The following is a 16,214-nucleotide window of genomic DNA, read 5'->3' on the forward strand; positions in this document are numbered from 1 at the left end:
ATAAACTGGTTCAGTTTTATCCCTCTGCATGTTTCAACTCAGTTATCCCAGCACCATTTATTGAAGAGAGCCTCCTCCCTTCATTTAATACTTTGGGGCCCCCTATCAAAGATTAGATGTCTATATGTGTGGAGGTTTAGTTCTAGGCTTTCAATTCTGTTCCACTGGTCTGTGTGCCTATTTTTGTTCCAGTACCAGGCTGTTTTGATGATGATGGCCTTATAATATAGTTTGAGATCTAGGAGTGTGATGTCTCCATTTCTGTTTCTTTTCCTCAAGATTGTTTTGGCAATTCTAGGTGTTTTCTGGTTCCAGATAAGTGATTGTAATTTTTGTTTTATTCTCTTGAAGAAGCTTAGCAGACTTTAGACGGGTATTGCATTTAATTTGTATATGGCTCTGAGGAGACTATTAATTTTGACAATATTCTTCCAATTCATGATCATGGGATGTCTTTCCATTTCTTGGTATCATTTTCCATTTCTTTGAAGAGCGAGTCAGTTTTTAGTATAAAAGCCTTTCACTTTGGTCAGGTTTGTTCTTAGATAGTTTATTGATTTTGTTGTGAGAATGAATGAGAGTGATTTCTGGATGTTCTATTCTTTGGACTTAGTGTTTGCATAAAGAAATATCCCTGATTTTTGTACACTGATTTTGGAGCCTGATACCTTGTAATATTGCCTAATGATTTTCAGTAGCTTTCTGCTGGATTCTTTAGGTCTTTCTATGTATACTATCATATCATCTGCAAAGAGTGATAGTTTGACTTTTTCCTTTCTAATCTGTATTCCTTTGATTTCTTTCTCTTGCATGATTGCTATGGCAAGAACTTCCAATACTATGTTGAAGAGTAATGGTGATAATGGACAGCCCTGTGTAGTCCCTGATCTGAGGGAGAATGCTTTCAGCTTCTGTCCATTGAGTATGATTTTGGCTGTAGGTTTGCTATATATGGACTCTACTATCTTGAGGAATTTCCCATCTATTCCCATTTCTTGTAGTGTTTTAAGTATGAATAGGTGTTGGATTTTGTCAACGGTTTTCTATGCATCTATTGAGATAATCATGTGGTTTTTGATTTTGCTTTTATTGATGTGCTGGATGAGATTGATTGACTTATATATATTGAACCAACCTTGCATTCCTGGGAAGAATACCACTTGGTCGTGATGAAGAATCTTTTTGATATACTGTTGTATTCTATTAGCTAGGATCTTGTCCACTGTTTTAGCATCTATGATCATCAGAAATGTTGGTCTTTGGTTTTCCTTTTTTTGTGTGCCTACTTGCTTTTGGTATCAGGGTGATGATATTGGCTTCGTAGAAGGTGGAAGGGAGTGTTTCTGTTTTTTCAATGTTTTGACAGAGCTTTAAAAATATAGGTCTTAAATGTCTACTGAAGGTTTTATAGAATTCATTTGCAAAGCCATATGGTCCTGGACTTTTGTTGTTGGGAAGATTCTTGATAACTGTTTCAATTTCTTTGTCTGTGATTCATCATTTGGGTTCTGTAGTTCTTCCTGGTTGAGTTTTGGAAGGGTATATGTTTCTAGGAATTCTTCCATTTCTTCCAGATTTTCTAGCTTGGTGGCATATAGTTGATCATAGAAGTCTCACATTATTTTTTTGTTTGTTTGTTTCTGAAGTGTCAGTTATGATATCCACTTTTTTTTTCACAATTTGATTTGAATCCTCTTTTTTTTTCCTAGTAAGTTTGGCTAAGATTTTTTCAATTTTGTTTAATTTTTCAAAGAACCAAACATTTGGCTTCATTGATTTTTTGTATGGTTCTCTGGTTTTCATTGTTTATTTCTGCTCTATTTTTGGTGATTTCAGTCCTTTTGGATGCTTTAGGGCACCTTTGTCCCTCTTCTTCTAAGTCTTTAACACGGTAAGGTCATTTTCTTCTTCTCTAATGTGCTTGTATGGTTAAAAGTTTCCCTTAAGTCCTGCTTTACCTGTGTCCCAAATATTCTGATAGCTCATGTCTTCATTCATTCTCTATACCCCCTCCTCCCCTCTAAATAGCCTTCTATCTCTACCCAAAACAAATAAAATAAAATTTATTTTAAAAAAATCACAGTGAGTTTTGGGAAGAATAGATCTATAGCTATGGTAGTAACATAACACACTAAATACCAGGGCATGGGATAGATAAGTCACAGAAGAATGTAGGACTAATTAAGTAAGAGGGAAAAATTCCCAAAGTATTATAGTATGGTAAACCAATGGTTAATCAATAAAATTTGCTTAAAATTAGTAGAAAACAAATAATCCAAATATGATGCAGAGACAGATTACTGAACTATAAGAAAAAGATTAGATATATTAAGAGTGCATTAAGAAGGATTTTACACATAATTGTCTAGGTGGGAAATTAGGAAAAGGCACATCTTGAATAGCTCATGATTAAAGGTGTACATTGTCAAATAACCACACATAGATATAAATGTCTATGCTAGCAAGATAACTAAAAACACACATTCAGATACCATAGTGATACTATGAAATCTGGAGCACTTAGGAGAAAAAAAAATTAAAGTATCTTTTGAAAATTACAATATTTGGGCTATCTAGTAAAGTTGAACTCATGACTCAGCAAGTCCTCTGCTGCAGATGCCTTACAGAAACAAATGTGTGGCACACGCACCATGACTAAAGCCCAGGAGAAGAGCGGCGGGAGCTCCAAGAAAGGGCTGAAAGGGAAAGCCGCTAGCGAAGAACCACAGGAGGCCGCCATCACTGAGGATGGAGCGATGGAAAGCGGGGTACAACCCCCGAAAGCGGCTTCCTTTCCGCCAGGCTTCAGTATTTCGGAGATTAAGAACAAACAGCGATGGCACTTGATGTTCACACGGTGGAAACAGCAACAGCGGAAAGAAAAGCTGGCAGTTAAGAAGAAACTTAAAAAAGAGAGCGAGGCTCTTGGTGACAAAGCTCCACCAAAGCCTGTCCCCAAGACTATTGACAACCAGCGAGTGTATGATGAAACTGTGGTAGACCCTAAAGATGAAGAGGTTGCCTATGATGAAGCTACAAATGAATTTGCTTCTTACTTCAACAGAAAGACTTCTCCCAAGATTCTTATCACAACATCAGACAGACCTCGCGGGAGAACTGTAAGGCTTTGTAATCAGCTCTCCACAGTCATACCGAACTCACATGTTTATTATCGAAGAGGACTGGCTCTCAAGAAAATTATTCCACAGTGCATCTCAAGAGATTTCACAGATCTGATTGTTATTAATGAAGATCGTAAAACACCAAATGGATTAATTTTGAGTCACTTACCAAATGGCCCAACTGCTCATTTTAAGATGAGCAGTGTCTGTCTGAGTAAAGAGATGAAGAGGAGAGGCGAGGATCCCACAGAACACATACCTGAAATCATTCTGAATAATTTTACAACACGGTTTGGTCATTCTGTTGGTCATATGTTTGCATCCCTATTTCCCCAGAACCCTCAGTTTATTGGAAGGCAGGTTGCTACGTTCCACAATCAGCGTGATTATATCTTCTTCAGATTTCACAGATATATATTCAGGAGCGAGAAGAAAGTGGGAATTCAAGAACTTGGACCACGTTTCACCTTAAAATTAAGATCTCTTCAGAAAGGGACCTTTGATTCTAAATACGGAGAATATGAATGGGTCCATAAGCCTCGAGAAATGGATACAAGTAGAAGGAAATTCCACTTGTGAAGTACTGGGGAAACAACTGGACTTTGCTGACGAGATCTAGTTTAAATTTATGGCTGAAGGTTCTTTCCGAAGAAGCATTTATATAAACTTTTCAAGTCTGGAAAAATCATCAGTGCAATGCATTGCTAGTGTCTACACAACAAATAAGTCTTTGGTGAGGCTCTAAAAAAAAAGAAAAAAAGAAACAAATGTGTGCGTCTAAGGAGAGCATACCATGTGGCTTGTGACAGCAGTTCTCACACAGTGCTAAAGTAGATATAACCCAGGTGTCCATTAACAATATAATTGTTGTGACTTTAATTTAAAAAAGGGTTTGCGGGGCACTGAGGTGTATATAAGAATTCACAGTGGGGATCTGAGAATGGGCTTAAACAACACAAGGGTTATTAGGGTGAAACAGGTAAGAGGCAAATAAGCAGTTATCATCAAGGGTTAAGAGTGTGCTAGGTCCATAAAGTCTGTGTATAGTTATCAAAAGTTTAGTCCCATAAGATAAGCAATTATCAGCTGAGGTAGAGGTTGCCCATGGCTGTGGAGGCGTCTAAAAGTTTACCAGCTACAGAGCCACACATGCTCAGTTCCCAGGAGAAGCAGCCATGGCTGATACCTGGTGCACCTCCGCCGAGATGAAGCAGCAGCCAAAGAGAGCAACCTGTTCCAGTCCGTGCCTTTTATACCTTCCCTTCGCTGTGTGTCCTGCCTCAGCTGACGTCGTTCGTGTGCTAATAGTCCCAAACTCCTGTTGAGGTCACAAATATAATGAATCTGAAAGTCTTGGTATGATTTCTCAGGGTATTCTCATGTAGGACTGAATGAACAATAGGTACACAAGACATGCAAGGAGCTTTAGAGTTAACATCGAGCAAAAAAGATATCAATATACTAAAAATAGTGACACTCCTTAATGTAAGCAGTAAGTTAGAAGAAAAGATAATCCTATTCATTATAAATTTGACAAAGGATGTGAAAGCCTTGTATACGGAGACCTGAGTGTCTACAGAAAGGAAGTGAAGAAGAAGACACAGGAAATGGAAAGATGTTCATGAACTGGAAGAATTAGCATTATTGAGATGACCATCCTCTTAGATGGAAGCAAAAGTGGACATTGCTTTCCACAAGGGGTCAGTTGTCTTTGCCCAAATGGCATGAAAAAAAAAGGACTATCCTGTCCAAATAAATACACAGATTCAGTACAATCATGTCAGAGTGCCAACATGTTTCCTTAAAGGACGAGAACAGATGCTTCAGGAGTCTTGTTAATTGAGATAGCCAAAATGAAGTGGATGGTCTCACTCACTGGTGCAACTTCAGAAACAGGGACAACAAGAAGGAGAAACCCAAAATGACCTCGACTGAGTGTGCTGTACTGCCCCAATGCAAAGGGCTCTGGGGGAGTAGAAAAAGGCAGGGTGGGGAGAGGGCTTTATTTAATTTATTTAATTAATTGAATTTGATAGAACAGGAAGAAATTGAGAGAAGAAGGAGCCTTGGTCCTTGTGCATGACAATGCGTGCGCTCAACCAGGTGTGCCACTGCCCTGTTCCCAGAAGACACTGGGGTCCTGGAGCATTATCATGGGAGTGGGTCTCAGCTGAGATAAGATGATTTTGTAGACACTTGTCATAGGGAGATGAGGAATTGTACCCATGTCCCATGTAGAGTAACTGTGTTGTAAACCATTAAGCCCTCAATAAAATTGTTTTGAAAGAAAGCAAATGCTTCAGAAGTTTCTATGGAACCACAAAATACTCAGAATAGTCAAAGAAATTTCAATGAAGAAAAAAAGGGGCAACATTGACCCTGGATTTTAAGCTTATTGCTGGCATATACTAGGCAAAGCTGTGTGTTACTAGAATAAACATAGACATACAAGTCAACTGAACAGAAGCGAGAAACAGGAAAACAAGCAATCACACATATGGACAGCTAACTTGCAGCACTGACTGTATGTCAGGGACAGACAAAGGGGAAAATAAGTCAAAGGATTTCTCTTGAAGTTCTGTCCTGGAAAAAGAGAGAATGAAATGTGTGTGCTTTTTCAGACCTGCAATTCAAGGATAGGAGAGTTCCACTAAGCTCTACCATGCTATAAAATCATCCCACACATAGAGACACCTCAGAACACTAAAATAAAACTGCCTCAACCAGGCAGTTCCTCTTCTAAGGATCTACCCACACTACACCCCTAACCCTAACCCTATCCCTACCTTAACCCGAACCCTAACCCTAAACCCTAACCCAACCCCAACCCCAACCCTAACACCAACCCCAACCCTAACCCTAACCCTAAACCCTAACCCTAAACCCCAACCCCAACCCCAACCCCAAGCCTAACCCTAACCCTAACCCTAACCCTAACCCTAACCCTAACCCTAACCCTAACCCTATCTGAAGCGACTGATGCCTGCCTATGTACATGGCAGTGCCATTGCAACAGCCAGATTTTGGAGACAGTCCATGTGTCCAACAGCTGGAGAATAGCTAAGGAAGTTGAGGTATGCAAGCACATGGCATGCTTGCTACTCACTAGGAAATAATGGAGTCTTCTCTCACTGCAACGCAGGTGGGCATGGGCATCACCATGCAAAATAAACCAGAAGGGACAGGATGCATGAGGAGTAATGTCACTCAAAGGCAGAAACGACACAGAATGGAACCTTACTGCACGAAGGCTTTTCAGGGCAGATCTGGAGCCTGGGGGTGGGGCTGTTAGCAGGAGTTAGGGATCCCTTGCCATCTCTGGAGGAGGATGGAGTTTGGGGTGAGGGTGAGGAGTGCTGAAACTCCCCGGGGGAGATAAGGAACAGCATCCCTGTGGCAACAACCCTGCAGATGGACATTTCCTCAGTAAAGTGCTCAAACAAACAAATAAAACAACATTGGGGCAGGCCATGGTGCTCCTGGCTAGGCACACACAGTGCAGTGTGCAAGGACCCAGGTTCAAGCCCCTGGTCCCCACCTGCAGGAGGAAAGCTTCACAAATGGTAAAACAGGGCTGCAAGTATCTGTCTCTTTCCCTCACTCTATCCCCCTTCTCTCACAATTTCTCTCTGTCTCTATCCAATAATAAATAAATAAAAATATTAGAAACAAATACTTCTATAAATCACAAAACCAGCAAGACAAAGTATGTTGAGCAATCATGCAGGCATCATGTAAGCTATCCAAAAAAAAAAAGTGATGAAAGCCAGGACACTGGCTTCTCAAGGGACTGCTGTTATAAACCAGGGCTTTTGAGTGCAGTGTTCTGATGGGTGGTTAAATGCCCACTTGTTGCTAGCTGCTGAAACAGACGTACATCTTATCTTACAGTACCAGTCATATTCTGCAATATCGTCCCTCTTTCTCTTTAGTGATTTCTTCTCCTTTTAAATGTCTAAACTTCTCTCTCCCAGCTCCTATTTCTAATACTTTCCCCTTAATACCTGTAGTCTCCAGTTTGCTCTTTGCCTTTGGAGGAGTTAATCCTGACAGCCATCTGTCTGGTGTGTGAGTACAGGTTGTGTATTCAGGTAACAATGAACAGGAAGTGTTCAGAGGCCATGCTTCCTTCCAGTGATTTTCACCTAAGGGTTAATTTACCCTGGGGATGGGGGAGGGTGTGTGTGTGGCTCTGACTTGGGGGGGGGGTGCTGGCATTTTTGGTAGAGTCAAGACACATTACTAAATATTCCAGAATGCACAGGACAAAGCCTCTGTCGGCAGATTATCTAACCACAGATGACAACAGTGCGAAGGCTGAGACACTCCGCTGTAGTTTGTGTCCACCCTCCTGTATTCAAAGAAATAAACAGACTAGCACTTTAAAAACTAAGGCTGACTTCCTTGGGAATTGTCCTTCAACAGCCCTTCAGGAATTTCAGTCATAACTAGGATTAATTTTCCCATCTTCAGAGAGACTGGGCAAAAAGAGGGAAAGATCCAAGAAGGATGACAGAGGACCTAGTGGGGGTCGTATTGTTATATGGGAAACTGAGAAATGTTATGCATGGACAAACTATTGAATTTACTGTTGAATGTAAGACATTAATTCCCCAATAAAGAAATAAAAATAATAAATAAGTAAAAATAAATTAAAAGAAAAATTGTTATTGCTTTATTGGAGGGTTAGTGGTTTCCCGCGTGATTGTTGACACATGGATGACATTTCTCATTGCACGTGATAGGAGTCTGCAAAACACTCCCAGCCCAGCTGAAGCCCTTTTCCATGATCAGGCACCAGGGTCTCAAAGCCCTGTGCCACTCCTTACCCTGCCACCCCCCAGCCCCCGCAGTCCTTTCTTTTGGGGCAGTCCACCAAATCTGTCCAGGTTCTGCTCTGTGTTTCCCCTTATGCTCTTGTTTCTCAACTTCTGTCTATGAGTGAGATCACCCCATCTTCATCCTTCTTTCTCTCTCTCTTTCTATCTTTTGCTTAGCTCACTTAACAGGATTCGTTCAGGCTTCATTAAACATGAAATGGAGAAACTGACTTCGGTATTCTCAACAGCTGAGGGAGAGAGTTTTTAACGCCAGCTGTAGGTCCTTACGTGCTTAATGCCGTGTGTGTTCTTTGATCCCAACTGAGCTCTTCTGAGATTTTGTTTCTAAATGAAGTCTGATCTGGCTGCTGCCGTCTCTTTCTGCAGCTGCACGTGGGCAAGCATTATTCCAAAGTTTGGAGGAGGGGAGGACAGAGCAGAACTCACTCTGCCTCTCTCTGCCTCTCGGAGGTATCCTCTCAGCCTGTATCCCCTGTCAGCGCCAACCACCCTCCGCCCTGGCCCTGAACAGGAGCCCCACCTACTGCACTGCACTCAGCATCTCACACACTCCAGCTCAAAACAAGATTTTGCGCCCCAAAAAGGTTTCTTCTTCCCTCATTCTCTCCTCCCCTTTCTTCCACCTTACCTTCTTTTCTTCAGCTCTTTCTGCCCATTCTCCTTGTTTTCCCTTCTTTATTTTCCTGCCCCACTGCTTGCTGGTGATCTGTAGCAGCAGTGTCCCACCTCTCCTGGAGAACTGTCTCTAATTTTTGGTTGAGGGTAGAGATAAAGAAGAAAAGAGAAAAAGAGATGCTGCAGAAATGATCTGCAGCCAGTAACATTTCCCACGTGGTAGCCAGGGGCCTGGACCTGCGTCCTCATGGATGGTGACTGTGTGCTCTGGCAGGTGAGCTATCTCCCAGCCCCTTCCATGACTCTCACAGGCTGACTATACCTCACAGTTTCTTAGAGTCTGATCTTGCCGAGAAGGCCAGCGTCGCCCTGTCATTTGCCAACTTTGCTGGAACTCCAGCTCTTGTGGTGACTGCCTTGCTTAGATGGATCATTTTACTGTGTTGTTATTTGAGGGAACAGCATGCAAGTCAGCCCTGAAGGCAAGTTGGGTTGGAGCACAAACCCTGTGAACAATAAAAACACAAGTCTTGCTCTGTTTTTCTGGCTGACTCGTCTCATTTTTATGAGTTTGTCTCTGAGGTGTAATTGGCTTTGGAACTATTCCAAGAAAAATTCAGCAGGAACTTAACAGAATGTTTGAGTTCAGTCACACAAGGCTGTGAGTACTTAATAGGTTTGGATAGTAGACCTCATATATGTCACCTAGGTTAGTGTGTTTGTCTAGTCAAGCACAACTGGTTTCTGCTGCCATAGTGTTTTGTTAACATGAGTTTTACAGTCAACCGACTTTAAGGAGAGTAAGCTTATTATGTAAGGGAAGTTCATTCACTTGAGAGGTTCAAGAGCAAAAACAGTTTGCTGTAGAAAGGTACTTCAAGACTAAAACATAAAAACGTTTCCACTGGGGTATAGATTTAGATCCTGGCATTGAGAGGAGGGAGAAATAAAGATTGCAGTGTCAGAAAACAAGGCACAGGGGCCGGGCAGTAGCACAGCAGTTTAAGTGCACATGGTACAAAACACAAGGACTTGCACACAGATCCCGGTTCAAGCCCCCAGCCCCCCACCCACAGGGGGGTCACTTCACAGGCGGTGAAGCAGGTCTGCAGGTGTCTGTCTTTCTCTCCCCCTCTCTGTCTTCCCATCCTCTCTCCATTTCTCTCTGTCCTATCCAACAACAATATCAATAACAATAATAGCAACAAAAAAGTGCAACAACAAAAAAGAGAAAAAATGGCCTCCAGGAGCAGTGGATTTGTAGTGCAGGCACCGAGCCCCAGCAATAACCTTGGAGAAAAAAAAAGGAAGAAAAAAGAAAACAAAGCACAGAGCCAGACAACATTCAGACAAAAGCAAATCTTAAGACTCTCAGGCAGAATCTAGTCTACCAGAAGGGGAAGAGAAGAAGCAGAGCAGGTGGGAAGGGGATTAGGGGGACAAGGCGTCTGGGGAAGGCACAGGGGGAGGGAACCCTAGGCAGCTGCCAGGGCCCCTTCTTCTAGCGTTTGCCCTTCTTCCGTAGCCAGTCAACAGCGTCAGGTTGAGCCTGATGTAAAGTTTCGAGACCTCCTTTGAATCTGGAGAGGTGGCAGTCGTTGACTATGTGGGTCATAGTCTGTCTGGAGCCGCAGGGGCAGTTCGGGTCGTCTCTGGCTCCCCAGCGATGGAACATAGCGGCGCACCGGCCATGGCCTGTTCCATAGCGATTGAGGAGGGCCCCATCATAACGTGCTAGGTCAAAGCCGGGTTGACGCTCGCAGGGGTCTGTGATGAGGGGTTTGTTCTTTACCTCAGCTGACTGCCAGCTCTGTTTCCAAGAGTCTGGAACAGAGAAGTTCAGTGTAGGCGTAGGGGACCAGATTGGGTGACGAGCGTTGGACAGGGTGGGCGAAGATATCCGCGTATATTGGCAGGTCCGGTCGAGCGTAGACATGGGAAATGAACTTAGATGATGCCGCATCCCGACGAATATCTGGCAGGGCGATGTTGCTAAGAACTGGCAGCCATGGAACCGGGGTGGAACGGATGGTTCCAGAAATGATCCTCATGGAGGAGTATAATTTGGAGTCGACCAAGTGGACATGGGGGCTACGGAACCATACTGGGGCACAGTATTCTGCAGTGGAATAGCATAATGCCAGAGATGATGATCGTAGTGTGGAAGTGCTCGCGCCCCCATGAGGAGCTGGCCAGTCTTGCAATGATGTTGTTCCTCGCGCCCACCTTTGCTGCAGTTTTTATGAGATGATTGTGAAATGACAGGGTGCGATCGAGAGTAACGCCAAGATAGACTGGCTGGGCTTCATGCCAGATTCTCATATCGTCAAGCTGCACATTAAGCTCACACGAGGCCGAGGCATGGTGTAGATGGAAAACAGATGATACCGTTTTTGCAGTGCTAGGGATTAGTCGCCATTTTTTACAGTAATCAGATATCAGAGACATGTCTTTCGTGAGTGTTTCCTCAAGGATGTCAAACTTGGATGCCTGAGTTGCACAGCAGATGTCATCGGCGTAGATGAACTTCCTTGAAGAAGTTTCTGGAAGGTCATTGATGTAAATATTAAATAGTGTAGGAGCCAGAACAGAGCCCTGGGGGAGGTCATTTGAGGCAAGTCTCCATCTGCTAGACTTGTCACCCAGATGCACCCGGAATCTTCTGTTTTGGAGAAGAAACGATATAGTGTTGGCCACCCATGGAGGCAGGCATCTTGAGATCTTAACTAGGAGACCATGGTGCCAGACCGTGTCATAGGCTGCTGTGAGATCAACAAAGACAGCACCCATCTTTAAATTCTTCTGGAATCTATTTTCAATGTAAGTTGAGAGAGCCAGGGCTTGTTCGCAGGTAGATCTTCCTGGGCGGAAACCAGCTTGGGCAGGGCCCTGAGGTTAGATGAGTCTCAGGTGGAGAGAAGTGACCACAGCCAGCAGGTGATACCAGACAGCTGACCAGAAGAGGCCAGGTGGGGACACACAGACACCCCAGCTGTGACAGTGTCAAGTGTCAAGTGAGCCCCCATCCTAAACTGCCAGGAGTGTTTATTTGTAAAACTTGTGCATTACATGACACTGTTCAGACAAAACAGCAGGTGGTTACAAACAGGTCAGAACACAGATCTCAGGGAGAAAACAGTAGGGTGAGGGTGCTTCTGACTGTCATGATCCAGATGTCTTCATGTCAGGTACGTTCTGTTGACGCCACAGATAATGAGCTGATTCCAGTTATCCCAGGCACAGTCTCCAGACCCGCAGGGCAGCAGCCAGGCATCAGATCTGTGGTGTTGTCTGTGGCACTCCGACCCTCTACTGCCTGTGGGCAGGAGTCTCTGAGATATCAGACTTCCCCTCAGGGAAGGATTTTGTGATAACAGAACAGAGCCTGAAATACAGGCTTCCTGACAGTTAGTCAAAGGAATGTGCCTTCTAGATAAAGAACAAGAAAAACACATATTGCAAACACAGATGAAGAAGTAACAATCAGTGGGATTTCTAAAAACAAGGATCAGGAAGTCTGGGATCAAAAAACTTCAACAGGGGAAGGGAAATTAACAGTCTCGTAGCAAGTGTGAAGTGGCAAAACACATGGATAGAGGTGAAATGAGTTACCCGAAACATAAACAAACATAAAAGAGCCTGATGATAAAACAGTATTCATATAAACAAAAACAAAGATTTAACTGTGACCACAAGCACACAGATAAGCATCAAAATACATCTTTATAGAAACTTTGGAATGTAACTAAAATATGCCTACTAGCTATCTACAAAATAAAGACCCCCCCCCAACTTTTTATCTGCATTATTCCAGCCTTTAGGTTCATGATTAGTCAACAATTTGTTTGGCTTTATATGTTAACTTTCTTTTTAGCCACCAGGTTCCAGATGCTACCATGATGCTGACCAGACTTCCCTGGACAGACGACCCCACCCATGTGTCCTGGAGCCTGGCTTCCCCAGAGCCCTGCCCCACTAGGGAAAGAGAGAGACAGGCTGGGAGTGTGGATCCACCTGTCAACACCCATGTTCAGCGGGGAAGCAATGACAGAAGCCAGGCCTTCCACCTTCTGCATCCCACAATGATCCTGGGTCCATACTCCCAGAGGGAAAAAGAATAGGAAAGCTGTCAGGGGAGGGGATGGGACACAGAGAGCTGGTGGTGGGAATTGTGCGGAGTTGTACCCCTCTTATCCTATGGTTTTGTCAGTGTTTCCTTTTCATAAAAAAACAAACAAAAACAAAAACAAAAAAACCACACACACATGGGGGGAGCCAAGATGGCGGCTTGGAAACCACACCTGGTGTGACCTCTACAAAGAAGCTGCTTTTAATCTGGGATTCTCAGAGAGGGTAGGATCTTTGGACCAGTGGTGGAGAGGGAGAGCAAGGTCTCAAGGTGACACCAAAGAAGAGTCCTGTAACCCACTGGTGGGCTGACAAACAGAGGCTATAAAGGACAAAGGAAAGGGGATCTTTGGCTTGACTATTTCTGAACTCACCCTCTTGCCCCAAAGCCAGTACCCACAGGCTGACCAGCTACCTTCCTGTGGAGCTAGTGTCTTTACCAAGATTCCTGGCTCAGCAGGGGTTTCATACAAAGCCTTTTTCTCCCCCTCTCTTTTTGAAGGGAGCTGGAACTCTATTTGAGTGACAGAATACCTGACCAATCAGGGCCTCAGCCCTTCCTGGGAAAGACTATCTATTTACCTATGGAGACCCTTTCTTTCTTTCTTTCTTTCTTTCTTTCTTTCTTTCTTTCTTTCTATCTATATTTCTTTCTTTCTTCCTTTCTTTTTTTATACTTACTTCTTGCAAATGTTTGTCTTTGCTTGATTTAAGAAGGGGACCAGGCTGTGTGCAGCCAAACTGGAGCAGTCCAAACTGCAGACTGACTGTTAGGGTTTTTTTATTCTATTTTATTTTATTACTATTATTATAATATACTCGTGTCCCTCTCCCTCTTCTTCAGGTTGACCAAAATTAACTTCTGTTGTTTTTTCCATTAGTAGATTTGTAGGTGTTTAGGTGTGCTATCCATTGTGGGACGAACTTGCTTCTTTCTCTCTTTTTCCTCCACCTTCCTTTTTCTCTCACCCTAGCTAATCCAAAACAAACAAACAAACAAACAAAACTGTTTCCTTTCACTGCTTCCCCCCCTTCTTTTTTCTTTCTGGATTCACTGGCACTCATTGTGAATTATCTTGTGGAAGAAGTCTGACTCGGAGTGGACTCCCTCTCTCTGTGGTGTGTCCCTCTCTTTTCTCCTTTTCTCTCTCCTCTTGTTATCTCTAGAATATATAGAGGACACTTGATTTGCATAATTGTCTATTCTTACTTTGCCTTTTTTCCTTTCTCTTCTTTTTTCTTTTTCTTTTGGTTTTGTTTGTTTTTGTCCTTGGACTGGAAGTATGTTTTGGCTAACTGGTTTTGGCTGAACTGCATCAATATTTGCTTCAGTTGATATTGTTGTACTTTCTGAGGTTTGTGACTGCATTTGTGAAAAGACTTTATATAGTGTGGCTTGTACTCAAAACACAACAACTGAAGAAAGACAGGACAGAAAAATACAAGCCACATCAATTAAAAACATGGTTAAATCAAGAGCAAATAAAACTGCTACCACAATTAATCAGGACAGGAACTCAGAAGAAACTCCAAATCAGTCAGAAGTAACCATAAATAAGAAAAATATGCAAACAATAATAGGCCTAATAATCAGAGAAATGAGGACAACTCTTGAGGAAAGGGCTATCAAAAATAGAGAAACAACAGATGAGACTCTCAAGGAAAATACTAGCTACCTCGAGGTAATTAGAGACTTAAAAGCTGAAATAGCTGAGCTAAAAGGCTAATGAACAAAACAAACTAATACTATAACTTAACTGAAGAAGGAAACTGAGGTAAGAGAAAGCATATTTACAAAAGCAGAAAACAGAATTAGCCAGACCGAGGATCAGCTAGAGAAAACTAAGAAGGAGGTAAAAGAGATTGAGAGACACTGAAAACAACAACAGAGACATATGGGATGATCTCACAAGATGTACCATTTGTATAGTTCGCCTAGCAGAGGAAGAAAGAGAGGAAGGGGAAATAAATATTCTAGAGGAAATAATAGAAGAAAACTTCCCAGCCCTAAACAACAGAAAGAATATTAATATTCAAGAGGTCCAGAGAGTCCCAAACAGAATCAATGCAGACCTGAAGACACCAAGAGATATCACAGTTACAATGAAAAGAAGTAAGGATAAAGAAAGGATCCTGAGGGTCAGGTGGTAGTGCAGTGGGTTAAACACACATGGCGTGAAGCACAAATACTGGAGTAAGGATCATGGTTTGAACCCCTGGCTCCCCACCTGCAAGGAAGTCACTTCATAAATGGGGAACCAGGTCTGCAGGTGTCTTTCTCTCCCCCTCTGTATTTTCCCCTCTCTCCATTTCTCTATGTCCTATCCTGCAACAATGACAGCAATGATAATAACCACAACATTGATAAAAAAACAACAAGGGTAAGAAAAAGGAAAAAAAAGCCTCAAGGAGCAGTGGATTTGTGGTGTAGGCACAAAACCCAGCAGTAATCTTGGAGGCAAAAAAAGAAAGAAAGAGAGAAAGGAAGAATCCTAAAGGCTGCAAGAGAAAAACAAAAAGTCACATACAGGGGAAAACTCATAAGACTATCAGCAGATTTCTCCACTCAAACTCTAAAAGCCAGAACAGAATGGCGAGATATCTATTGATCCCTCAATGAAAAAGAGTTTCAGCCAAGGATAGTTTATTCTGCCAGACTTTCATTCAGAATAGATGGAGGGGGGAGTTGGGCTGTAGCGCAGCGGGTTAAGTGCAGGTGGCGCAAAGCACAAGTACCAGCATAAGGATCCCGGTTCGAGCCCCGGCTCCCCACCTGCAGGGGAGTCGCTTCACAGGCAGTGAAGCAGGTCTGCAGGTGTCTGTCTTTCTCTCCTCCTCTCTGTCTTCCCCTCCTCTCTCCATTTCTCTCTGTCCTATCCAACAATGACAACAACAATAATAACTACAACAATAAAACAACAAGGGCAACAAAGGGAATAAATAAAAAAATAAATATTAAAAAAATAAATAAAATTAAAAAAAGAAAATACATATAAAAAAAAGAATAGATGGAGGGGTCAAAACCTTCTCAGAGAGGCAGCAGTTAAAGGAGGCACCCACCTACAAGCCTGACCTGAAAGAGGTTCTAAAAGACCTCTTATAAACAGGAACACCACCATAATACTGGTCATATATCAGAGCAAATAAAAAATGTTGAATAATGGCACTACAATACTTTAAATTCATAATATAAATACATGTTAATGGCTTAAACTCACCCATTAAAAGGCCAAGTTGAAGGATGGGTCAGAAAACACTACCTAACCATATACTGCTTATAAGAATCCCACATGACCCAATAAGACAAACACAGACTTAAAGTGAAAGGATGGAAAACTATCATACACGCTAATGGAACACAAAAAAAGACAGGAACAGCCATTCTCATCTCTGGCACAATAGACTTTAAATTAAATAAAGTAATAAAAGATAGACAAGATCATTATATAATGATCAGAGGATCAATCAGCTAAGAAGATTTAATAATTATTAACATCTATGCACCCCA

The 16,214-nt window shown here is 42.5% G+C and overlaps 2 protein-coding genes across 2 annotated transcripts in view; both read left to right on the forward strand.

Moving 5' to 3' along the window:
- ACTA2 (actin alpha 2, smooth muscle) overlaps window positions 1-16,214 on the forward strand; it is a 347,847-nt gene that overhangs the window by 53,220 nt on the left and 278,413 nt on the right. The gene's annotated exons all lie outside the window — the stretch shown is intronic.
- LOC103126299 (ribosome production factor 1-like) lies at window positions 2,652-3,828 on the forward strand. Its single transcript, XM_060202402.1, has one exon. It carries the CDS (start codon window positions 2,652-2,654, stop codon window positions 3,699-3,701), a length of 1,050 nt encoding a protein of 349 aa, XP_060058385.1. The 3' UTR covers window positions 3,702-3,828.

This window comes from Erinaceus europaeus, chromosome 1 (genome assembly GCF_950295315.1).
Source record: "Erinaceus europaeus chromosome 1, mEriEur2.1, whole genome shotgun sequence".
In the NCBI taxonomy this organism is placed as follows: Eukaryota; Metazoa; Chordata; class Mammalia; order Eulipotyphla; family Erinaceidae; genus Erinaceus; species Erinaceus europaeus.